General features: G+C 45.9%; 2 protein-coding genes across 3 annotated transcripts in view; one reads left to right on the forward strand and one right to left on the reverse strand.

Annotated features, from left to right (window-relative positions):
• CGAS (cyclic GMP-AMP synthase) overlaps positions 1-7,601 on the reverse strand; it is a 28,462-nt gene extending 20,861 nt beyond the window's left edge. The window contains exon 1 of the mRNA XM_067532620.1: positions 6,285-7,601. Within this exon, the coding sequence (XP_067388721.1) occupies positions 6,285-7,280 (996 nt within the window). The 5' untranslated portion in view covers positions 7,281-7,601. The remainder of the gene's footprint in view (positions 1-6,284) is intronic.
• A 5,290-nt stretch (positions 7,602-12,891) lies between these two features.
• On the forward strand, positions 12,892-25,169 carry MTO1 (mitochondrial tRNA translation optimization 1). Of its 2 annotated transcripts, XM_067532612.1 has the most exons (13): positions 12,939-13,315; positions 14,625-14,824; positions 15,724-15,841; positions 16,899-17,188; positions 17,752-17,864; positions 18,018-18,208; positions 18,517-18,647; positions 19,819-20,023; positions 20,111-20,282; positions 21,075-21,193; positions 21,736-21,893; positions 22,151-22,396; positions 23,605-25,169. In XM_067532612.1, the coding sequence occupies exons 1-12, from the start codon at positions 13,096-13,098 to the stop codon at positions 22,334-22,336; spliced, it is 2,103 nt and encodes a 700-aa protein (XP_067388713.1). In that variant the 5' UTR covers positions 12,939-13,095; the 3' UTR covers positions 22,337-22,396; positions 23,605-25,169. The 2 variants fall into 2 exon arrangements, with proteins under 2 accessions (XP_067388714.1, XP_067388713.1); XM_067532613.1 differs by lacking the exons at positions 21,075-21,193; positions 21,736-21,893; positions 22,151-22,396; positions 23,605-25,169 and adding an exon at positions 20,392-21,053 and having other exon boundaries at positions 12,892-13,315.
• Positions 25,170-26,292: the final 1,123 nt, after the last annotated feature.

A 26,292-nucleotide genomic window follows, 5' to 3' on the forward strand; every position in this document is an offset into this window, starting at 1 on the left:
TTTGTTTCTTTCCTAGGCAAACAGGTCACCTTGTCTCCATCTCTCTCTTTTCTTCTCCAACACTTTCAGCTGGCCCCATGCAGAGGATAGGGCCTGGCCATCAGTAGCAGGATACAGAGTGTCAGCCACTGTCTGTGCCCAGGCAGCCAGATGCAGTCACACCTGTCTTCTAGGGGTTTATTCAACGATCACACACTTATCCCTCCACATAGATACTTGAGTAATATATAGGTGACACTGAGACACACACAGTATTCAGAGAAAACATTAAGAACAGTCCCACTTCGTCACAGCATCTGATCTGCAAAAATGGCCCACAGATGCAGATATCTGAAGATTTGCAGGGCTCTAAGTAAAAATTTTTTATCTGGATCCAATCTACAAAAATAGTCTGTGGATATAAAGTGGACAGCAGCAGATTTGCAGGGCTCTACTGATGCCTACTCTGCCTTGGTGAAGGACACATTCCATCACACTACTTCATCTTTAAATACTTTTAAAGAGGACCCAGAAGTGCAGGGAAGCAAAGTTGAAGCTCTCCCTCCTGGAGCATTTGATGCATGCAGTCTTTGAACCAGGAAGACCATTGGAGGCAACTACAGTACCAATCCAGCCACATGTGGCATGGTGGCTAGTTAAAGCGCTGGCCAAGTTCCCATACCGCCTTTCACAAGCTCTCTCCATCAGCCACACCAGTGATGGCCCCAGAGAAAGGATGTTGGGAGCACCACTCCAAGAAATGGAGCTAGCACCAATCCCCATCCAGGAAGCAGGGATGGAAGGCCTCCCTTAACAGCCTGGTACTGAGGGGTTTTAAGATTAAGTGCCATACCAGGCCCTTGGTGACTACGCCAGCTCAGATGGTCATTAACCTAAGGTCTGTGCTGCCACTGGCACAGGGGGAACAACTTACTCTGCACCGATTTCTCCCTTCCCCTGCAATATCATGCACCGTGGCTCCACCTAAGATGACCACGTGCACTCAGCCCACACCAAGACTGTCCTTATCTACCTTGGGACCAATGGAAATCCTGGAGGAGGTTCACCATCCCATCTCACCCACACAGTCACCATATACTGCACCAAGATTGACCAAACACCAAAATCACCCCTCTTTAACAAATTATGGGAGGCAGCTACTATGCTACTTCCATTAAAATGCAGAGACAAAGCACAATAGAAAGATCAGGTTCACCTCTGGAAGAGGACTACCTGTCAAGTTCAAAGCAGGGCATTCTCTGTAGAATACCCTGCTTCCTCTCTTTGGTGCCACAATGGTAGTCTGGCAGGGAGCTCAGACAGAACTACACCAGGCTATGCAGGAGTCACACAAGGAGTACCTCTTCCGATACCCACCTATGTGTCCTCCACAATTTCAGGTTCTGCTTGGTCACCCTTTTTCCATAATCCTGTCTCTCAATCCCATGGACTGGTTTGTGGCTCTGGACCTCCTAGGCTTCTACTTCCACATCTCTATATGTCCAGCACTCAGGAAATACTTACAGCTCCTTCTAGAGAACGCACATGACCAATACAGTGTCCTATCCTTTGACCTTTCTACAGCTCCATAGATGTTCAATAATGTTCTCACCATGGAAGCAACTCATCTCAAGAGACATGGGATCCTCATCCAAGTACACTCCTCCCTGGATGATAGGTTGGTGCAAGGGAAGTCTCCTCAACCTGTCATAGGCTTGCTGCAGATGATACTGAGTCATTTCAGTGTGTTGGGACTGAGTGTTACAAATCAACTTTGACTTCAACCCAAAGTTTAGAATTTACTGGCGTTCAACTAGATTTGAAGTCAGCGCATGCTTGCCTATTGCACAAGAGGCTTCAGACTATGACAGACCTCATCTGTCAACTTTGATTTTGTTTTAGCACTCAGATAAAATACCTGTTTCAAACTCCTGGGACACATATCAACATGCATATATCTCATGCAGCATGCCAGACTTCATCTGCAGCCTCTGTCAGGATGGTTGAGATCTGTATATCTGCCAAATAGCCATGGTCTGGACTGAGTAGTCACAATCCCTCCCAAAATCCTCTCCTCAAAGTGGCTGACATATCTGACTCAGATATGCAGTAAAATACCTTCTCACAGGTATTATGAGGAGGGTGCTGGTCAGATGCCTTCATTCCAGGTTGAGGAACTCATGTAGATCAGCTGAAGGTTCTAGGATGGTGGTCTTCCCTCAAGGTTGCCTCCACATAAACATTTTAGAACTCAGAGTTATACAGATGGCATGCAAGGCTTTCTCCTCGTGGCCTTATGATTAGAGATGAACAAAGAACTGATGTTTTAGTTTCACAGCCTAACTGGGGGGAAAATAATTTGCTTTCAACAGAAACTTAATTTTTTTTTTTTTTGGATACCAAAAAAAAATTCTGTTTTGAGTCAAATGAAACATTCCATCTGACCCCAACCAACATTTTTTCTCATTTTTTCATTTTGGGTCATTTTCAGCTGTTTCAGCTTTTTAGTGTTTTTTTTTTTTTAATTGGCTATATTTCTAAACAAAATGTTATGTGGGAGACAAACTCTTAAATTTTGAAATGGCCAAAATTAATTGTTTCAACTTTAAAAAAAAAAAAAAAAAATCCAATTTTTTTCCAACCAAAACTCAATTTTTATCCCCAAATTCACAAATAGTTTTGTTACCCTGACAAATGCTATTTTTGGTGAATTTACTATTCACCGAAAAATATATGCCCAGCTCCACTTATGATCCATGTGCTCACAAACGATACCACAGCCATGCACTACATCAATCAAGTGTAGCTGGGGATGGGAGGCAGATCCTCCTTCCTTTACTAGGAAGCTATACAGCTCTGGAATTGGTGTATCAAGCACCAGGTCACCCTGGTGATCCTGTATCAGTGGTTCTCAACCTATTTACCATTGTGGGCTGCATATTTAGCTCTCTATGTGTTATGTGGGCTGCATCCAAACAATAAATATACAACTTGTATGGCCCTGAGGATGTCATGCTGTGAGCTTAGGGTGAGAACCACTGTCCTATATTGTCCCAGGCTCCAGAACACTGGCAGACCACCTCAGCAGGGACTTGGCAGAGAACCATGAATGGTGCCTCAAATCTGAGGTTCTCATGGAGTCTAGAATTATGCTCCAGAAGGGGCATGGACATAGGCTCCATGTCTGATGCCTTCCTGCTCCACTGGGTCCCAGATCCAATGTATGCCTTTCCCCCTATTCCTATGATACCCACGACCCTGACTATTAAAAGTTTGTGCTTTATGTCCAATTTGAATTTGTCTAACTTCAACTTCCAGCCATTGGATCATGTTATACCTTGCTCTGCTAGACTGAAAAGCCCAGCATCAAATATTTGCTCTCATGGAGGTACTTACAAATTGTAATCAAATCACCTTCTCTTTGTTAAGATAAATAGGTAGACTCAATGAGCTCAATCTCTGAGGCATGTTCTTTTAATCCTTTAATCATTCTCACGGTTCTCCTCTGAACCCTCTCCAATTTATCAACGTAGTGTAGTTGTGTATTGTTTAATGCAACGTATGTCATGTAAGATGTTTTTGGAATGCTCATGGCATACTGAACGTTATTGTTATAGTAATATGTCTTTTGCAATGTCTTGTGTACAGCTATGAGGCTTTGCTATGTAATATTCCCAAATATGTGTCTCATGGCTTGAGATAGATCTAGGCAAAACTCTACAGAGCTGAGAAGCAATTCACACTTCATTAAGATTTATATAGAACAACCCAGCTCAGCATTTCAGGAATAAAGGACTATCCCAGACATCAACAAACAAATCCACAAAGTTCCACAGCGACTCAGGGCATGGAAGGAGCCATACATGGACATGGTTTGTCACCTGACCCTGAAAGTGCGGGGCGGTGAAGGAACATGCTGTTCTCTCCCTCTCTCTTCCACCTCTATCTACAAACACCAGCAAGCAACTGAAATGCTACCCCAAGGGAGAGCCTGGTTGGAGGCAGACCAGCTAGCCTGTGGTGAGAATCATCTAAGACTGTCGGGTTGCTGAAAGTGTTAAGCTTAGTTTAGAATGCAATTTGCCTTTTTTTTACTTTTGATCAAATCTGACCTGCTTTCCTCTGATTTATAATCACTTAAAATCTTTCTGTACTTAATACATTTGTTTATCTAAAGCAGTGCAGTGCTTTAAGATGTATAGTTTTTCCGTTTGAAGTAACAAGGCAGGTTCATATCAATTTCTTTGATAAATTGACAAACCAATGAGTTTGCAGTGGGCAGCACTGAACATTGTAAGACAGCAGTTCCTAGGGTTGCATCTGGGACTGGGGTCATGCCATTGCATAATCCCATGAGTGGCTGGCAAGAGGCACTCACTCACTGAGTTAGGAGCAGCTTGCTTGCACTAGGATGTGCGTGGGCTGACCCAGGAGTGGGGGTTCACACAGCAGAGCAAGTGCAAGATGGGCTCTAGGAGTGAGGGATTGGGGTGACACAGCAATACATCAGTCCAGATTGCAGAGGAGAACGTCACAGGGATATGATAGAGATCTATAAATCGTGAATGGTGTGGAAAAAGTGAATAAAAGTGTTATTCACTCCTTCACATAAGACAAGATCACCCAATGAAATTAATAGACAGCAGGTTTAAAACAAACAAAAGGAAGAACTTCATATAATGCATGGTCAACCCGTGGAACTCTGCCAGGGAAGCTTGTGAAGACCAAAAGGATATTGGGGTTCAAAAAAGAACTAGATAAGTTCATGAAGGATATGTCCATCAGTGCCTATTAGCCAAGATGGTCAGGGATGCAACCCCATGCTCTGAGTGTCCCTAGCCTCTGATTGCTAGAAGCTGTGACTGGACTACAGGGGATGGATCAATGATTGCCTGTTCTATCCATTCCCTGTGAAGCACCTCGCATTGGCCACTGTCACAAGATAGGATACTGGGTTAAATAGACCTTTGGTCTGACCAAGTATGGCCGTTCTTATGTTCTGAAGTACAATAACTTGAAGAACGTTATTCTCCTGTAACTGATTCTTCAAAATATGTTGTCCACACAGATTTTATATCCTGCCTTTCATCCCTACTGATCAGAATCCTCCCCTATGAGATTCTTATTGTCAAAGGAACTGAGTGACTGCTCTCGCAGTGTCAGTGCTTAAAAATACCCCCTAACTTTTTCCTCCCCACTACCCCCAGCTTTTTTCTCTATAAAGACTGTCCACAATGATCAATACTCCTGTCCCCTGCAACCTGGATAATTGTAACTGACTGTATCTAAAGTTGAAATCAGAACAACACAAAGGCTTCAGCTAGTGCAGACCACAGCTATCCATTGCCTTTGTGATTTAGGCCACCATAAGCAAATCAAACCTGTGCTCCAGCTTCTTCACTTGCTCCAAGTCTACATTGACTAATGGAGCAAGTATCAACTACATTATCATCACCTCTATGAACCATCAAGACAACCATGTTCCTTTAGAACAATGCAGAGCACAAATTGTATGAGATCTGGGGCTGAGTCCTTTAGTCAACAGGAATCAGTTGAATAAACTTCATGAGGAAATTGAAGTAAACCAGTCTGAATATCTTTGGCAACATCTGGAAGATTTTATGGAGGAAAGCTTTCCCACCCCTACAATCAAATTGTTTTTACAATATTAATCTCTCTCCCTCCCAATCAATCCCCATTATCCCTGTAACCCAAAAAGGGAGAACCACCAGATTCCATGAAGCCTTCTAAGGATCTGGGGGTACTCAAATCTATGGTTATGGTCGCCAGTACAAAATGCATAGCTAGAAGGAACATAATTAGCGATTATGGGAAAGAAAGTGCAGTGAAAGTGTCCCTGTAAGATAATGTGCTGTATCTGAAAGGCACAATGAGAGCTTGAGCCACTGATATAGTTTCAGAAGCTGCTGCAGCAGGCAAGGGCTGTGCTATGCTGGGATAATTTGAATGGAGGCAATTTTAAATAAGAAACAGGGACAGAAAAGGACTGTGAAGAGTGTCTGAAACTCAGTTCCCGGGAGGGAGGCTGAAGGTGGCAGAAGATAATGAGTCACACCTAGGGTGACCAGATATCCCAATTTTATGGGGACAGTCCCAATATTTGAGGCTTTGTCTTATATAAGCACCCATTACTCCCCGTCCCCACCCCCACCGCCTGTCCAGATTTTTCACACTTGCTATCTGCTCACCATAGTCACATCACACCTGGAAGAGTCATGATAGGCCCTACATTAATAGTGTCCAATGGAGATTAAGTGTGTAAGCCCCTGCCCGCTTCTCCTCACCTTGACATGCTCGTAGTAGCTACCAGTGCCCAGTCTATCGATTAAGCTGAAAGTGCTCTCCCAGGTTCTGATCACCGGCACCAATGTGCGGATGAGCTGGTTCACACACTCCGAGGCCTCCGACGTGTCCTGCCGGCCCAGGCTCAGTCTCTTTAGCACATCCCTGAGCCTCCAGGTACCCACTCCATCTTGCTTGACACTGATGCACCTTTCTGCCCCCAAGCAGGGGTAGGAAGCTACAGCTAGCAGCTCTCCGGGGGCAGACTCTTTTGGTTTAGAGACAGTTCCCTTCTCTCTGGGGGCCGCTCCCTTCTCTCTGGGGGCAGAGTCTTTCCCACTGGGGGCAGAGTCTTTCCCACTGGGGGCCGCTCCCTTCTCTCTTGTGGCAGAGGCTTTCCCATTGGGGGCCGCTCCCTTCTCTCTGGGGGCAGAGGCTTTCCCACTGGGGGCCGCTCCCTTCTCTCTGGGGGCAGAGTCTTTCCCACTGGGGGCAGAGTCTTTCCCACTGGGGGCCGCTCCCTTCTCTCTGGGGGCAGAGGCTTTCCCATTGGGGGCCGCTCCCTTCTCTCTGGGGGCAGAGGCTTTCCCACTGGGGGCCGCTCCCTTCTCTCTGCAGGCAGAGGCTTTCCCACTGGGGGCAGCTCCCTTCTCTGTGGGGGCAGAGAATTTCCCACTGGGGGCAGCATCACTCTCTTCCGGGGCAGCTCCCTTCCCATTAACGACAGATCCCAACTCCCTGGGAGTAGATCCTTTCTCTATGTGGGATCTGGCAGATCCTGCTCCTTGCAGGGCCATGAGAGAAGGGGAGCCTCTAGGGCTAACGGCTTTGTCAGGCTCACCAGGTGGCCGAGCGCCCTCTTTCTTTGCCCCAGCTCTCCCCCGGCCCTGCGCAGGGGGCTTGGTGCTGTGGCTCCGAGGGGGCTCGGGAACGGCGCCCGGACTCACTATCTTTCTGGAGCCCTTCGCTCTCCTGGCCCCCGCGCACTGGTCCCCCATGGCTCAGCTCTCACCTCCCGCGGGCTGGCGGCACTGAGGGGAACCAAGCGCGGGGCCCCTCCCCGCTCCACCACAGGGAAGTTCCTCTTCGGGACCGGGGCGCGCTCCTGGAGAAACGAAACTCAAGGACTAAGGGGCGGGCCCGTCTTCCCGCCGCGGGCGCTTGGCGGGCTGCTGCTGCCGCTGCTGCCGGCCGGGGACAGCGGCGCCGCCTCGGGCCCAAAGCTGCGCTGCTGCCGGGCCGGCGGGGGCTACCCGTGCCCCGACCGGCTCCCTCGCTGCAGCAGCGCTGCGAGCGGGCACAGCCGGGCCCGAGCGTGCTCGGCCCATTGCGGCGGCCGCCGGCTGTCCCCCGGCTGTCTGTGGTGGCGGGGGGCGGCACACCGCGGTCGAGGTGTGATGGGGACATTGCAGCAGCCGGTGCGGCGGCCACGGCCGGTGCGGCACAGCTCGGGTAGCGGGTCGGCGCAGGCCGACGGCGGCCCGCAGGTGGGGGTGAGCTGGACGCCGCCTCATGGACCCGCCTTCCCTCACCACAAGCTCCGACAGGTGACAGCCGAGACAGGCCGCTCCCGCCTCCGCTTCCATTCTGCCCGCCGGGGAGCACGCGGCGTAGCAAGCACGGAGCATGCGCGTGGGAAGTGAGCATGCTCAGTGAGCCCTGCTGAAGTCGCTGTCCGGACTCTGCCCGCACTCGGGGTGACAATGGGCTACCTGCCGCTCCCCTGCGTTAAGGGGCGGGGCGCCGGGGGATGCACAGAGTCTGCAGCGGCGGGTGCTGGCTGGCAGCACAGGAGGGTCAAACGGGAAACAGCTGGAGGCGGGGCTGGAGAGGTGCCAAAGCAAGGAGGAGCCTGGGTTGACAAGGGAGTTGAGGTGCCGTCAGACAGAGGCAGAGGGGAACACCCAGACTAGGGTGTGTGTGTGTGGGGGGGGTAACGTTCACCCCATACAGGGTGAGCCAGCTGCAGTGGCTGTCAAAATAGGGTGTGGGGGGGCAGAGGGACTTTTCTTCTCCAGTGCAGTTCAGTACCCACTTCCCAGGGCTGCATTGTTAGCGGCACAGGGCATCCCAGCGCTAGACACGGTCCCTCGTCCTGTGGGGGATGATGTTCAGAGCTGCTAAAGGAGACTTGATTCAGGGAAATATTTTACAGACACCCTCACCCTTCCAAAAGTATAATTGTCAGACCTGCTTTTGGTGTTTAAAAGAATCCCTTATCAGTTTATACGTCTGCATAAAACCTCATAGCAGTTCACCAGCGTGTTCAGCTACTGTTCTCATTGCCTAAACTGACTGCATTTCTTTTGTCATCCACTGTAAATGGTGTTTCACTCCTTTAAATTATTTACTTTTAACGTGTTATTTTTATTACTCTTATAACTTCGTCATATACCTTCGTTAACATTGTGCAGAGGGATATCATTGAGTTATTTAAATTGGTTTTTAATTGCAAATAGTCATTGAAAACATCATAGCTGCTATCAGCAGTCATAGCTCACAGTGTTTCTAGTATAGCACTTCCTGTTGGCATGGTGGCATTAGCTTTTAATTCTAAATTTGTTGTTGTTGTTGTTTTCATTTTTTAGTAAACAAATTTATTATTTGGGATCATGTGCCTTTAACACTGACTGATTTTCTGGGTTGGTGTCAAAACTCTTTCAGTGTCCTTTGCTCCACCACTGGAATATTGCCTTTGTCAACAGTTATTTTGCCTCTCTATCCAGCACCCAAGTGCTTTTCCACATCACCACTTGTGTGTACAACTTGGTTCCCAAATATTCATCACAGGCCATATTTTTAAAGTGTGAAAGTACTTAGATGCTCTTGAAAATACCACTAGTTGCCTAAATACCTTTAAAAATCTGGCCCAAAGGGCACTATATTATCTTGTACAAAATCCTTCTCAAATGTAAATTTCTAATGTTATTTTTATAAAATATAGGTATACAACCCCGAGATAGCGTGACAATGACTAGTATTCAAAATCATTAGTTTTTACGTCCAAAAGTCATGAAATTAAAATAAATAAATACATTTTGGGTTCTTCTAATTTGCCTTTTTGTTTATGAGTCTGTAGGATGCACTAGCTTCATACTTTTGCTGTTATCTCTCTCAAAGACTCTATATACATAAAATGTTTGTACATTCCTATAAAATGCAGTACTGTTTTGGATTGCTGGAAATATGTGATTCCCCCTCCTCCCTTTGTCACTGAAAACTTATTAAAAATCCTTGTTTCTGTAAGTAATTCCTCATCCTGCAAACACTGAAGTGCAAGCTTTACTCTTTTATTACTTCATTTATTGCATATATAAATGTTGATTTTTCTACTGAATTGTTTCTACTTCTAATTGCATATTTTAATTTTGTAGCCTTTTACGTATGCTACATATTTTGTTATGGTACATTTCAGTGATGGGCTTCATTCTAACAAGCTTACTGTTCTGTACTGCCAAAATAAAATCAAGGATTTTTTTTAAGATGAATCATCCTGTTACTCCTTTGTATTGGTTGCCTTTCGGAGGAATTAAAGTGCCTTCTCTCCACTATGTTTTCACAGGAAGATAGCTAATGCATGTTATCCCATGGTTAAAACACACATTTTCTTAACACTGAGGACACAGATTATAATGCTGACTCAGATGTTAAATTAACCACTGTTATTTAGAGCTTGACAACTCTGATACTGATTGTGTAGCTAATACTGCTCAGTTGCCATCAAAAGTCTTTGCAACTGAATGTCTGCAGCCCTCCATTGTGTGGGTGTCATGGAAAAAACAGTTAAAGCATTTTAAACTAAAGGAATTAATAGTGGCTCCCCTTATCAATTGCCCTTAGTCCCATCCCTTATTAAGGACATGTCTAGGTGGTGTGACACTACAGGTGTGAAGTTAATGAACATACATTACAGCACCATAAACCCCTGTGTGGACACTTTTGCTCAAAAATAGAGTGGCTTATTTTTGACATCAGTCACGACAATGATAGAAGATTGCAAGAGTCCCTCACCAACACCCTATTAATCATCAGGCCTTTCACCTGTGTTGAACATTTTAAAATTTTTATGTAGTCCAGTTGTAACCCACATTTGATTTTTGAAATCCAAAGAGAAGACATGAAGTAATGGAGCACTCACAGAATCATAGAATTGTAGGACTGGAAGGGACTTTGACAGGCCGTCTTGTCCAGTCCTTTGCACTGAGGCAGGGCTAAATATAATCCATCCCTGACGTGTTTATCTAATATGTTCTTAAAAACTTCCAGTGACAGAGATTCCACAATTGCCCGTGGTAATTTATTCCAGTCCTTACATACCCTTACAGTTAGGACAGTTTTCCTAATGTCTAATCTAAACCTCCCTTGCTCCAATTTAAATCCATTACTTCTTGTCCTGTTCTCAGTGGTTAAGGAGAACGATTTATCACACTTCTCTTTACAACATTTATGTTCTTGGACTATCATCATGTCCCCTCTCAGTCTTCTCTTCTCCAGACTAAATAAACTCAATTTTTTCAGTTTTTCTTCTTAGGTCATGTTTTCTAGACCTTTAATCATTTTTGTTGCTCTTCACTGGACTTTCTCTAATATGTTCACATCTTTCCCGAAGGGGTGCATAGAACTGGACACGATACCACTTAAGGCCTTATCAATGCTGAGTAAAGTGGAAGAACTACTTTTTGTGTCTTGCTTGCAACATTCCTTCTAATACATTCCAGAATTATGTTCTCTGCTTTTGCAACAATATCACATGGCTGTCTCATATTTAATTTGTGATCCACTAAAATCACCAGATCCTTTTCTGCAGTATTAGGCAGTACTAGTACTTTCATAGGCAGTCATTTCCATTTCGTATTTGTGCAACTGATTCTTCTTTCCTCAGGGTAGTACTTTGCATTTGTCCTTATTGAATTTCATCCTATTTATTTCAGACCATTTCTCCAGTTTGTCAAAAACATTTTGAATTCTAATCCTGCTCTCCAATGCATTTGCAACCCCACCCATCTTGGTATCATCTGCACATCTTATAAGCACGCTCTTCGCTCCATTATCCAAATCATTGATGAAAATATTTAATGCTGACCTCTGTAAAACCCCACTAGCTATGCCCTCCCAGTCTGACAGCAAACCATTCATAACTATTCTTTGAGTTTGGTCTTTCAACCAATTGTTCACCCACCTTACAGTAATTTCATCTAGACCATATTTCCCTAGTTTGCTTATGAGAATGTCATGTGGGACTATGTCAAAAGCCTTACTAAAATCAAGATATATCACATCTATTGTTTCTCCCCTATTCACTTGGCCAGTAATCCTGTCAAAGAAGGAAATTAGATTGGTTTGGCATGATTTGTTCTTGACAAGTCCATGCTAGCTATTCTTTATCACCCAATTATCCCCTACGTGCTTACAAACTGATTGTTTAATAATTTGTTCCAGTAACTTTCCAGGTAATGGAGTTAGGCTAACTAGTCTATAATTCCCTGGGGTCCTCTTTGTTCCTTTTTATAGAGACTTGGGGCTAGATTCACAAAGGTTTAGGTTCCAATTTCAGGCTCCACCGCAATTCCCAAAACTCCTGCTAAATCTGTTAGGCAGCTAAACTGTGCCTACTTTGCAGGGTGAAGGTCCTTTGATGAGTAAGTTTCTGCCTCTGGGCATGTGCACTGCTGCCTTATTCTTGGCATCTGGATGCTTATGTTCCATCTAAGCCCCAGGACAATTCACAAACCAGGAAAGATGGGGCAAGGGAGGCAATGCTTATCTTGTGTGGGGGGCCTGATCTGGTAGGTGTGCTCAGACACTGGCTAATGGATTGGGTCCCATTCAAAATCTGTCTGGAAGAGGAGGATGTGGGTTGCCTTCTAACATTTAGCCCAGTTGTTAGTGTACTGAGACCGAGACTCAGGTTCAATTCTCCCCTCAGTAATAAAGGATTTGAACAGGGGTCACCCACGTCAGTATTAACCACTATGCTGGAAGTTATAAGACCGGTACCTCCTCCTCCTCCAGCTGCTTTGTATGGCATTTAGATGCATTTCTCTCCCCCTTGGTTATATAGGGAGCTTAGGCACTTAACCCAGGCATTATAAATAGTATTTGAAATACTTATGAATGCAAGCTATTAGGCAGAAACTCTACCATTGTTCTTTATACAGCCTCCTCACCCCCAGCCCTATTGTCTACCCTAAGTGCGTGTTTACTGTAGGCCCTACACTTTCTAATCCACTAGGGAGAGAGCCCAGCAAAGGACAAAGCAAAACCTCCACTCAGGGCTCAGCCTCCCATTCCCAGCTGAACTCTGGGCAAATCAAATTGTCGTGACAAGAGGGCAGCAGCTACCGAGACCAGCCACGGACGTCACTATCGGCCACCGGTGGAGGGATGGTGGCTAGCAGGGCAGCCGCCGCGTGGCGGAGGGGCCGGAGTCGCGGGATCCACTCCCCAGCCACTGGGCCGGAGCGGAGGGCGGGGCGGGGCGCTGCAAGGCGGGGCACGTGACTCGCACCCTCGGAAATCCCGCGGGCGCGGGGGAGAGGAGTGACCCGTCCGTCCTCAGTCCTCCAGAGCAGACGAGACGCGCTTGTAGCGCGGCCAAGGTCGCTGCCGCGATGGTTCCTACTTTCTTCCAGTTCTGACCTCTCGTCAGCAGCTCCGGCTCCGACAGAGATCCGTGGACATGGCGGCGCCCAGAGGGCGCGTGGGGCCCGGGGTCCGCGGTTCATTCTTCCGTTGACCCCAGGCAGGGGCAGGGCCCGCGCGCGCGGCGTGACTGGCTCCCGAGCTCTCGGAGCCGCTCCCCCCCCGCCCGCTATGTTCCTGCTCCGCCGCAGCCGCCGCGCGCTGCCGCCCGCTCCGCCGCTGCCCTGGCGCCGCCGCGCGGGGGGTGGCGGCGGCGGCACCGGCACCGGCACCGGGCCTCGCTGGGATGTCCTCGTTATCGGCGGGGGCCACGCCGGGACGGAGGCGGCGGCAGCGGCGGCTCGGAGCGGGTCCCGGACGTTGCTTGTCACACACAAGGCCGACGCCATCGGTAACAGCGGCCCCCGGGGGATCCCGGAGCATGAGGCAGCCGCCCGCCCGGCGCCGTGTGACTGCCTTGTGCGCCGCGTGTGGCTCCTGGGGACCCCCCGGCGCGGAGGATCCCACAGCGCTCGGCTGATCGTAGGGAGCCTAGATGCTCACAGAGGCCGAGCCCGGCCGGGGACAGTGTTCCTGGCCACCGGTGGTTTGGGGCAGCCGGGCACGTCCATTACAAGCCCTCCCATAGGCTTGGTCGGCACTTAAAAATTAGCTCGACAGTCACATCGCTTGGGGAGCGGAAAATTCGCAGTAGCGAGGGTAACACCCCCTCCCCCCCCCCAAACACACACACGAATGATCCAAATCCCTCCATAAACCTAGCTACCATTGCTCGGGAGGTGGAGTTCCTGCAGCATTGGAAAAAACCCTCTTCCATCGGTCTAGGATGTGTCTACTCTACACTGCTGTAAGCACAGCTACAGCATTGTAATCGTGCCGCTGTCATGCCCATTGCATATATTGGGTCATAATAACAAAAGATGGATGCTTCTACTGGCTCAGAGACTTCCCTCCTATCTACTTCATCCAACCCAACTACAATTACTTCCATTTTATTCGGGACAGGTCTAAACTTAAAATCTGCATCAGCACAGCTGCACTGTTATAGTGCTTAAGATGCTCTTACACCGACAGAAGAGAGCTGTCCTGTCAGCGTACTTAATCCACCTCCCCATGAAGCAGTAATTATGTCAACGGGAGATGCTCTCCTGCTGACATAACTCTGTCTACACTGGGGATTAGGTCAGTATAACTATGCCGCTTGTGGGGGGTGTGGATTTTTCACACTCCTAAGTGACATAGTTACACCGATGTAAGTCTGTAGTATAGACTAGATCTCAGGTTGAATGTCTAAGTAGCTAGCTGTCACTGAAGCACTGTTCTTGGCTAGAGGAAGCTTGAATGACTACATTGTCCTAGTATGATGAATATGAGAAACAGTTGAGTTTTGCAAGCATGCTTGTAGCGCACACAGTCTATTTCCCCTAGCAACTTTGCACATGTGGCAAAACCCAGTGGATTCTGTGCCCACCCAGTGATATGTAACTAACCTTTTAATAGTTTCTGTGATGTTTCATGAGAAGCAGTGTAGACATGTAGACTGAGTATTAGGCTAGGAGCCAAGATCCCTGATCTAATGCCAGCTCTGATACTGTGGTCTTGGGCTGCCTTCTTGTTAAACAGTAGTTTCAATGCTAGGGTTCAGAAAATGCAAATCTGCCATTAGCTGATAATAAAAGACTCTCTTGGGTTTTATCCAGGGCAAATGTCATGTAACCCCTCCTTCGGTGGCATTGGAAAGGGGCATCTTATGAGGGAGGTAGATGCCCTGGATGGGCTGTGCGCTCGGATCTGTGATCAGTCTGGAGTTCATTACAAGGTGCTAAACCGATGTAAGGGGCCTGCTGTGTGGGGTCTCCGAGCCCAGATTGATAGGAAACTCTATAAAGAGAACATGCAGGTGAGAATGACATAGCAAGGGGAGAAGAGAAGTAAAGGGGCAAAATGGGATGGGGAAGTGTTTGACTCGGTCAAGGGAAATGCGAGAGAGGTAAAACCCAGATCTAATTAGAGAAACAAACAGCCCACTGTGGTTCTGGTGTCTGCATTTTTAAAAGGATGTTGAAAAATTGAGAGCTGCAGCGAAAATACCAAACTAATTTGAGGCTGGAAACTATCTTATAAATGTGAGACTGAAAGTGCCCAATTTGTTTAGTTTATGAAAAAAAAATTTAGAGGTGACTTAATTATGTGTATAAGAAGCTTTGTGGGGAGAAAATACTAGGTATAAAAGGCTCTTTAATCTAGCAGAGAACGACATGACAAGAACCAATGGCTGAAAACTGAAGCCAGACAAATTCAAACTGGAAATAAGGCATCAGTTTTTTAACAGTGAACATGATTAACCACTAGGGAATGGGAAATGATGGATTATCCATCTCTTGAAGTCTTCAAGACTGGAATCCTTTCTGCAAGAAACTTTTATCAAACACAAGTTATTGAGCTCAACATAGGGGTAACTGGATTAAAATGTATAACTTGTATTGTACAGGAGGTCAAAGTACATGATTAATTGTTCCTTCTGGCCTTAAAATCTATGACTCTAGTTCAGTTCCATTTAATAACTCCCAAACAGTGCATTAATTGGATATCCTGGACAGTGAGTTATATCACAGGTACTGTGAAATGAACTGTTGACGGAGTGGGAAAGGAATGGAGTGAAGAAGCTATGTGTATCCAGGAGGAGGGATGTTGCTCAATGTTTTTGGGAAGAGGTTCTGAGATGTTATTTTGAGGGAAAGGCAAGCCCATCTTAGTGAGATATGGATAGACACTCAATATTTTCTTCTTTCATGGTAGAAAGAAATCCTTAACACTCCACTGCTGACTGTTCGTGAGGCATCTGTGGAGGATCTTCTCCTGATGGAACCAGAGCCAGACCATCCTGGGAAATGCCAAGTCAGTGGGGTCATTCTAGGTACATACTGGAAGTTCAAGGTGCTTCACGGGGCTGGTTATGTCTTGGTCCTACGTGGGACCATGAGAGTAAACGTGTCTGATTCTCCACGCTGACTTGTGCTGGAAGATTGGACTGGTAAAAAGGATAAGGAGCCTTTCATTAATTTGGTTTAGGTTGAGTATGAGGTAAACAATCCAGGTATCACAGTGATGGGTGTGAGGAGAACTAGGTGGTTTGGGGAACAGTTTTACAAAGGTTTTCGTCTCTAGACCAGTGGTTCACAATTTGTCCCAGGCTATAAGAAGATTTTATTGGATTAATGAGGTGTGCCAAAGACAAACTCCTTTTCCTCTGACAAATGTTTGACTTATGAAAAAGAGTATATTTTTCTTAGTCCAGTTTCTAATGAGTGGTGTCCACATTACAGCCCTCACCATCACACATAGCATTAATTGATTCCCTTGCTGACAATCTCAACAGGATGAAGAACTGCATGGGACTGGCCCTTAGAAATGGGCTTTCCAGGGTAGCCATTAGCCATGTTTGGGGATTGGGAGAAGTGTAGACCAACATCTTTTCCTAGTAGTAACATGAAAATAAGCAGCTTTGCACAGATGAGGTATTTTACTTTAACTGTTTCATGTTTGTAAGTTCTTGTGTTTCCTCTGTCACTTTACTGACAGTCTGGATAAAATTTTAATTCTTCCCATCTGAAAGAAATTTTAAGCACTCAAGAACCCTCGGACTATCTCTGCCATTAATTCTTGGTGGGAAAGGAGAGGATAGAGTCGTTGAAATTTGGGTTTCCAACTTTTTGGGCCTTGCTCTGGTCACTGGCACTCACTCTTGTCACCTCAAATGAGGATGAGACAGAGTAGTGGGAAGTTCGCAAACATAAGTCTCTGGACAGATTAAACTGCACCTGTTTTTGGGTCTCCATTAGTTTTCTCTGCAGTGACAAAAGGCACATGGAAATTCAGTAGAGAATGTGGGTTGGTGCTAGGCAGCAGCACCAGAAACGTCAGGGGTTGTTAATATGAAATGTGCTTATTTCTATAAACTGATTGTGTTCCAGGGGATGGAAGTAGAGTCCATGCTGGCAGTGTCATCCTGACCACAGGCACATTTCTGAGGGGGATGGTTCTCGTCGGATTAGAGATGCATCCAGCTGGTCGATTAGGGGATCAGCCCTCCATTGGGCTGGCTCAGACCTTGGAGAAACTGGGATTTGCTGTAGGGAGGCTGAAGACTGGGACTCCACCCCGACTGGCCAAAGACTCTATTGACTTCAGCATTCTGGAGAGACACAAAGCTGACAACCATCCTGTGCCATTCAGCTTCCTCAGTGAGGCTGTGTGGATCAAGGTGGGATGGACTGCTGACAATACACATGCAGTTAGGGTGGTTTGAGAGAATGCTGTCTGAGTGATCCGTACATTGTTGTGATTAGCACTATCAAGGGCGTGTGTCTGAGGGGTCTGCTGGCTGAGGAAGTGGTCTTGTCAGTGTTTGACTCATACAATCAGGGTGCCCAGTTACCTCACCTTGATGGCTCAGAATTCTGCTTCTCTGAGACATCAGCTCTTAGATGGAATTCTATGGACCTCCACCCCATACCGATCACCTTTCTTGAGATATCTATGCTGTAAGTGGGTTGGTAGTGTATTGATCAGAGCAGAGAACATGATTTCAAGGCTCCCAGGGTTTTACTGCTCTCAGCCACTGACTCACTCTTTGACTTATTTAACATCTCTGAACATCAGCACTCCATCTGTGCAGGGGGTATATCAGTGCTACCCCCCTTTCAAAGGTATTAGGAATGTTGGATAATGTTTGTAGAGCTCTTTGAGATCTTTAGATGAAATGTACTAAATAAGTGCAAAGTATTATTATTGGATTACATCCAAGTGATTCTTGACCTCTGTCAGCCAGAAGATCAGCTCTTGTGCTACCGGACTCTCACCAATGCCAAAGTGGAGCAAATCATCCACGATAATCTTCACCTGAACAACCATGTACGGGAGACGACAAGAGGGCCCCGGTGAGTATGGGGCATCATGGAGGGATTTTTGTGTAGTGATCTGATAGCATATCTGACGCTCTCTGGGTCTCTTTCATATTGCTTTTGGGAGGTCTGTTGTCAGAGATTGCTTGTCTCCATGTCAGCACCCTTGATGGCCATTTCCTGTTGCAGATACTGTCCCTCACTTGAATCCAAAGTTCTGCGCTTTCCAAACCGCATTCATCAGCTGTGGCTGGAGCCTGAGGGTCTGGATTCAAATGTGATCTACCCCCAAGGGATGTCCATGACACTGCCACCCGAGCTCCAGGAGCAGGTGATTGCATCCATCCGTGGCTTGGAAAAAGCCAAGATGGTGCAGCCAGGTGAGTGAGGGTCAGATTATTCCAATCAGTGTCAGCTGACCCTTCCCAGACCAGCTTTCCACTGTAACTGATGGAGGAGAGTCTACATTGCAAAGGCATCTGGAAATATGACCCCTTTTGTACCCAGAGGCCGAGGCTGTGAAAAAATCTACATGCTTCTGCACTTGGGGGGGGGGGGGGGGGAATATATCATGCTGGGCTCTCAGTGGGAATTCTGACACCTTTATTCTGTGGAATGGGGCAGGGGGTGTTTGAATTTCTTCCCCTGATGACTGACTGATTTTGTCTGTCTGATTTGCTTGTACTAGGCTATGGGGTTCAGTATGACTTTCTGGACCCACGTCAGCTCAGTGCTTCCCTTGAGTCCCGTCTTGTTCAGCGGCTCTTCTTTGCAGGACAGATAAATGGCACCACAGGCTATGAAGAAGCTGCAGCTCAGGTGAGCAGATCTGGGAGTGCATGTTCCACATTCAGAAGGAGAATGGATATACCCTGAAAGGCTTTCTCTGAGCTAGCAAGCCCAGTAACTGTAATTCACCTCCAGTGTAGCCCCCAATGGGAGAAGTAGTGTGGTGCAGACAGGGCACATCCTCACCACTGTCATATCCAACCCTGCTCACAGCCAGCATGCATCCTGCCTGCACTATGGCTTCCACTGTTGCTACCACTCCTGGAGTCGCACCAGCGATTAATTACAGCTACAAAGTCTGTTAGTGTAGAAACAGCCAATTGGTGTGGAGACTGCACTTCTGATGGGCATGACTGGGAGTACGTATGAACAGTCTCAGTGGCTGCATTGATTGAAGGTGTCTTAGAACTCTAACCCCAATCAGCAGCCGCAGCACCTGACAGTGAGGGGAGAAGCATTATGACAGTAAAAAAGATACAACCTAGTGGTACTGAACAGCATTACAAACCATATAAACTGCCTAATTCAGTGGCTGTCTTGTCACTCTTCTCCTTCCTCCTGCAAGTGATCCCAGTGATGTTCCCAGCTGGGCACTGCCTGAGTTGTGGATATGATCTGGGATTATGTGCACATGGTCCTCAGAGTATTCAGCCACAAAAGCCCCTGCTATTCTCAGGGACAGCTTTCCTACAACTTGCTTTTTAAAAATATTAAGATTACTTAGTGTCAGCCCAAGTGGTTAGTGCCCTGGTGCTCAGGTGTGATTATTGGTAGCAAGGAATAATGCAGACGGAAGAGTTCCAGAGGAAGAATGCTTCTCGAGGGACAGATGGACATACAGACAGGTAGGATCTTGTCACTCACCAGTGAGCACCTCTGGATTGATTAAGTAGCAATGATGACTAGCTCCAAGCAGAGTCTGGCCTACCATTCAGGGTGAAAGATAGTGGCCATGGCACAATGCCTTCAGTTGGGGGAGAACAAAGAGGGGATCCTCAGAGCTCTGGAAGGGATATGGAGAACCTCTTCTCTCCCGGTGAGGGAATAAAACATCACAGACCATCTAGTTTAGACACACACTTATGTGACACAGATTGTGCTACACAGACCTAGTGCTCATGTTTGGCAGCACATGTGGATTGGGAATGTTCCACTGTGCTGGCTTCACAGCGGCTCCTGTGACCATTTTGCTGTCTGGCAGGGAGTGGTTGCTGGGATCAACGCTGGCCTACGGGTCAATGGCAAGCCCCCTTTTATCATCAGCCGCACAGAGGGCTACATCGGTGTCTTGATTGATGACCTCACCACCCAGGGCACCAACGAACCATACCGCATGTTCACCAGCCGAGTGGAATTCCGCATGTCTCTGCGGCCCGACAATGCAGACAGCAGGCTCACCCCCCGAGGTAGGCAGTCGCTTCTCCTGGTGATGTTCATAGTTGTCAGGCCTGTCTGTGCACCCTCTCTTGCTCACACGCACTCTCTCTATGAAGGTTTTGAGGAAGCTGGCTGTGTGTCCCAGCAGCGATATGAACAAACATCTCGGATGAAGGCTGCTTTACAGGAGGGAATAGCAGTGCTAAAGTCTCTTCAGTTCACTGCCACCAAATGGTCCAGGCTGATTCCAGAGGCTTGCATAAGCACCAGTCGAAGCTCACTTGACAGGTAAAGGCTACAGCTGATCCTTTCTTGTCTGTCCAGTGCCCAGTGCGTACTTCTGCAGAAGACCCGCATTGTGGAACCCTTTTCTTTTCTCTTCTTTGCTTTCTAAAAGTCAGTTAGTAGATCTAATTCTGCGGAGGTGGTGTGGTGGTAGCCTGACAGCCCTGGAGACTGACACACACTCTTTAGTCATGGAAGAGTTATAGCACTGGCTGCGGCGAAGTAGACCTTTCTCTGCACTGTGCCTCAGCCCTGCTCTAGATGTGAGAAGGTACTCCACGCTTTCGTGCTTTTCGGCCCTTGGCACCTCTACTGGGACTGCTGACAAAGTTGTTGATGGTTTGGCAATGTGGGCACTAGGAACTAGACTGAGACCACCACCTCCTTTCACCTAGACTGCTGAAGAGCTACCAGATGGTAGCAGTTCTTGGTCACGGTGGCCCTAGTCCCTCCCTTTCTCCTTGTCTTCCTTCTGTTTACCTCCCCTTTTGTTGTTTTTCAAGTCAATAACTGAAAACTCCCTCACTAAGTACTTCCTAGTTTCAAGGTTTCTTGGATGCCGTTATCTAGCCTCCTTCTCCATATCAGCCTACCCAAATGTGCCCTCTCAGCAAGGAGCTGCTCTCCCTTACTCATCTTCTCATGGCAGCAAGAGGGAATGGGTTCGGTGATCATTCATCTCCGAACTGATGTTGCCAAAGCTAAATTCAAAGGCTTTGGTTCGGAACAGCTGTTAACCTGTTCTGTGTAATTTGCTGGCCTTGCTACCATAGAAACTTGTTCTTGTTTGCACAGTGCCCTGGACATTCTTCAATATTCAGAGGTCACCATGGAGCTTTTGGCAAGAGCTGTCCCAGAGCCCCTGAAAAAGTTTGCTGAATGGAGAGAACTGGCAGAGAGGCTGAAAATAGAAGGTATGGAAGTCTGCTATTTCCCCATAACCAGATCTGCTCAATGGCTTTAGAGCTTGTTCAGTGGCAAATGAGTTCAGAGCAGAAATCCCAGTAATCTCTGCATGGATTTCAGTGGGGAAAGAACTATTATCACCAGAGCATTAGACCTAGTCTCACTCCCAACCCTCCCCTGGAGAGGCCCCTATTCTCCTTCTCTTGGATGCGAGAGGAATTGTCTCCATGTTCATTCAGTCCTGTTTTTTCCTGCCTTATTGCTCCACCAATGGCTTGCAAGCTGCCCCAGAGGACCATCCTCTCCTGGGGTGAGAGGAACATTGTTTGTGTTTATTCATTCCCATTCCAAGCTGAGTTGGTTAAAATTTTTCCAAAGCACCTACAGGAGTTAGGCTCCCTAATCTATGGGAGTTAGATGCCTAATTCTCTTAGGTACTTTTGAAAATCCCACCCAGCAGTCATAGTTCTGTAGGCAAGAGCTCCTGTGTTGTAAATGTATTGTATCTTTATTGTTGTTTTTTCTGTGCCCCCCACAACTCCCACTGCAGCTATGTATGAGTGGCATGTAACCAACCAGCAGCAGGAAATAGAGGAAGTACGTCGAGATGAAGCTCTCCAGTTGCCAGAGGACCTGAATTACTTTGCCATTGATGCATCACTGTCCCAGGAAGTGCGAGAGAAACTAGACTCCAACCGTCCCCAGACGGTGAGGCACTAGGTCAAGGAGGGGGATGGAACAGTGATGGAATCCCATTTAAGCACCTGATGCTTCCATGTCTGTCTAAGGGGCTCTTTGTACAGGTGTCTAAATATGTGTATGCTGGAGGGGAAGGGGAGGATTACACACTGGGTGTGTCATGTCTCTGTTTTTGAGTTTGACATCATTGGCTGGAATAAGGCTCATTGGAGAGCTTCAGAGACTCTGGTGTTCGCCAGTTGATTTGTTACTATTTCTGTCTATAGATTGGCGCAGTCAGCCGCATTCCTGGAATTACACCAGCTGCCATCGTTAACCTGCTGAGATTTGTGAAGAACAATCGGCAAAAGATAGAGCACACAAATCACTCTAAGATTGGCAGACCCTTATCAGAAGGAAACACGCTTGGAAAGAGTAAATGTCAGAACTCAAGCTTGAGCTGTGCTTCATGAGGAGGAACCAGAGAATGGCTTTGTTAAAATGCCTTCATGAAGGAGTACAGTCTTTAGACAGTATGTATATGGGTATATTTGTATCTAGCCATAGATACACTAGAGAAAGTATATTGGCTAGAGCCAATAACCATTGTAGCTGTCTCCTATAACTATGTCATCAGGTTAATCTACAAAAGGCTTATGGGTCTGCTGACTTCAGAGTGACCAGGAGTCTAAGTAGACTCATCAGTATGTCATGCTCTTCTTGAGTTAAAATAAAATGGTGGTGGGGATACCAGTCAACAAAGGACCTATTAAAAAGCATTGCTGAAAAAACATTTTCTATCAAAGGTGTTCACTAAGGAGGAATGTGTTTCCATGCTGAGCAGTGAGCAGTATGAGATGCTAGTGAGAACTAGAAAGCCAAGAGCCCAGTAACTCTCTGCTTGGGGACAAATCCAAATCCCACTGAAGTCAACAACTCTTCAGTGACTGATGCCACCAACTCTGCAGTGGCTGATTCTGCCTTTGTTTTAATGTTATTTCAGCCAGCTGGAAACATTCTTGGTTACAGAAAGGATTTATAAATACTTGCCTTAATAGTCTCATAGTAACTCTTTAATGGGCCAGCGGTAATGTTAAGATACAACCCACTGGGTCTCGCATTTTAAAATTAACTTTCAGAAGGTAGCTCAACTGGGAGGGCTGGCTTCCAATCTGATCATGAAGAAAAGTTAATTTTCAATTTAGATGAAGCGTTAGGATCACATTTCTTTATTTATATTTTCCAGATTCCATTAACTCATGCCCAGCATACAGAGTGAGAAATGGTTATCCCAAAACACAGTAGGGTGGGAAGATTTAGTGTTTGGTTGAATTATTACTCAGAAAAGTGATACTGCAGAATGACACTTTCACTCAACAAACTTGCTTGCTTTAGTGACAAAAATAAGCTCTCTGCTCTTGTAAGCCCTGCAGAGTCAACACAGCTCAGGCTGTGTGACCTGGAGTCTTTCTTCTTGTGCACTGTAAATAGAGTTGTGTATTAATTTCCTGTCAGCTACACCTGTACAACCCAGCAAAGACAATGAGTTTGCATGGGCAACATTGAGTGACTGATTTGACTTTTAATACTGGTTGGCAGGCATGAAAAAGAAAGAACCCAGCTTTAGTCAGCCTCTAGGTTGAGTTTGCAGGGTTGGCATTTAGGAGAAAAAAATATTTTTACTTTGTAAAAATGAGATAAATGCACAATCCCCTATGCCATTTTTACTGTCATCTTACAGAGCAAAACTACACTTCTAGGCCAGATGTGGAACAGCTTTGAGAGTGACTGCTCTTTCATCTGTACTTGCTTCTTGGGAAACTGAATGGAGTTGCCAGTCCTGCCAGCCTGAATTCACTGATGTCAAAACAATAGCAGAAGTTTCTCTTTTGTCTGTTTGAAAACATAGTGGTAGATTATTTACATATTGCAAAAACTAAATGCAGAATGGAGAATATATTTATAATGTTGTTTTGGAAGATTGCAGTTTAGTTTTAGAATGCTGCAACGGACACTTTTAATGGATAAACAGAGCTTAAAATATCCATTATCTATGGAACATAATACAGAATTAATAGAGCTACAGAGAAGCATGTGAAAGAAACAATGTAAACAATGATTTCCTGTATGCCAGGAAAATGCTATATGGCAAAATATTGTCTGTAATAAAAAACAATTAGCATTTGTATATATTCTGTGATAGAACCATCTTTGCAGAATGTGTCTGGTTGTAGGCCTTTCCCTTCCCTCCACCCCCTCCCTCCAAGTTAAAAAGATTGTGCCTTTTCCAAAAAAAACCATGCTTTAAATTCAGGAAGTATCTTAGGGATTGATTACCAGCCCTTCAAATTAACCAGGATGTCTGTGCCCATGGGTATGAGAAAAAGTCTGAAATGGCATTTCCTTTCAAGTAGGAAAGCAGCACAGATATTTTACTCTGATGTAAAATAGTAGCATGTAATAAAGTACATCATAACCATACCTCACTTAAAGGCTGAGACTTGACATTTCTTTCAAAACTTATTGTAGTTTTTATAAATAAATATGAGCAAATGTGAACAAACATATAAAAAAGCAAATATTACATCTTTGTCTGGCCCAGGGGCTTCTATGAGGTTCATAAGGATCAAGAACTCATTATAGATTGATATTATGTATGTTACCTAACCTGTAAGCCCTTCAGGGCAGGGACTATCTCACATTATATGTATATATAGTGCCTATCATCTCTGGATGCTATAGTATTATAAAGTAATAATGTGTAACAAATAGTTTTATTCTATATGATTGCAGGCTCAATTGGTGAGAATAGGCCAATGTGACCTGGATATGATTTATAAAGACTAGAAGTCCAGTCGTTAGGGTACTAGTCTGGGACTCAGGGAAACCTGAGTTCAGTTCCCTGTTCTGCCACAGATTTCTTGTGATTTATGTAAATCACTTAGTCTGTCTCACAGGAGTGTTCTGAAGCTAGCTAAAGACTGAGGTGCTATAATAGTAATGAGTGGGACATAGAAGTACTTAAGATAGAGTGACAAATGCCCAACCATTCACTGATTTAAATGAAGTAGTGTCCACAGTGCCAGAAAATCCACCAGAAATAATGAGTGACTGATTTATAATCTATACATTAATTAAATGCATTACAACTGGGGGCAGAGATGGGGTTGTGTGCATTGAATCCAAGAGAGAATTTAGAAGAGATGTGTTGAGAAATAAGCTACTGTGAGAATTGAGACTTGGCGAGCAAACAGCCTTCATTAGAAAACCAGCAGTTCATGATCTGCTATTGTAGATGCTGTTATCCATATGTTTAGTAATAGAATGAAATTACATTAGAAATGGGTTTTAGATACTAGGAAATATCCCTTATATTCAGACCACTGTGTGCAGTAGGGAAAATAGGGATTGAAGAGACTTAAATCCTGTCTGCACTAGGATTGAGAAAACCAGGGTGATCTGCAGCTGACTATACAGAATCTGAATCTAGTGGATGGTTATTTTGCCCTAAACTGCAAACAATTTTAAATGCTTTTCTTAAGTCTAACAGTTGATCACAGGGAGTGTTTGTTTGCCTTCCTGCATAGTTAGTGATGTCAGAGCAGATTCTTGTCCTCTCTATTTACAGGAAGGGCCAAGCCAGGAGTGTGATAGTAGGTGCAGATTGTCAGCCTGTGTGGGTTAGTATTTTGAACAGCCCAACTGGTTCTCAAGGATTTGGAAGTGCTCAGGAGTTTCTGCCCTTCTACTTGTGAGACTGGTGTTCAGTGCCTAATCCTGGTGCACAAATCTTCAAACTTCATTGTTATATCAATTTCAATCTAGCTCAGCTGTTCTCAAACTTAATTGCACCCTGACCCCCTTCTGATGTGAAAAATTACTACATGACCCCACTACCCTATGTTACTCAGCCTAGTTAGTATTTTAGATAAAAAATGCATTACAAAGCTGTATCTACAAAAAGTAGCCACTAAATATTTTAATTCACAATACAATTCAAGATAAGCTTTGTATCCAGCAGTAAAAAATAAAAATAAATATGCACCTAATGGGAGGAGTGAGCTTGTATTGATGAAAATAAATCAGCCCCTCCCTGCAACACTCCCACCAGGGACTTTAGCCCCTCTGCCCAGGGCTGGCTTTAGTTAAAATGGCACCCTGGGCAAACTTGTATTTTGGTGCCCCTGACTCCGATGGGCTCCCCATCACCCCTGATCCCTACGGGTTCCCTGGCCCCTCACCTCCAGGGCCTGCTGCCTTTTCCAGTGCTTAATTTGCACTGAAAGAGGTGCTGGGGCTCAGCCCCTCCACAAATTAAGCACGGGCTGGGCAGCTGGTACTGGTCAGATGCCCAGCTGAGTTTTGGGGGGAGTGTGCGTGTGAGAGAGAAAAAATGTGTGTGTGTTCGGGGAATGTGTGTGTGTAAGAG

The sequence above is a fragment of the Emydura macquarii genome, unplaced genomic scaffold, assembly GCF_026122565.2.
Source record: "Emydura macquarii macquarii isolate MOO-44397 ecotype Brisbane River unplaced genomic scaffold, CSIRO-AGI_Emac_v2 contig_3295, whole genome shotgun sequence".
NCBI lineage: Eukaryota > Metazoa > Chordata > Testudines > Chelidae > Emydura > Emydura macquarii.

Coding starts and splice junctions, on each gene's coding strand:
- MTO1 (XM_067532612.1), top strand. CDS start 13,096: ATGTTCCTGCTCCGCCGCAGCCGCCGCGCGCTGCCGCCCGCTCCGCCG. Junction 14,825..15,723: donor TCTATAAAGAGAACATGCAG/GTGAGAATGACA, acceptor CTTTCATGGTAG/AAAGAAATCCTTAACACTCC. Junction 17,865..18,017: donor GAGACGACAAGAGGGCCCCG/GTGAGTATGGGG, acceptor TTCCTGTTGCAG/ATACTGTCCCTCACTTGAAT.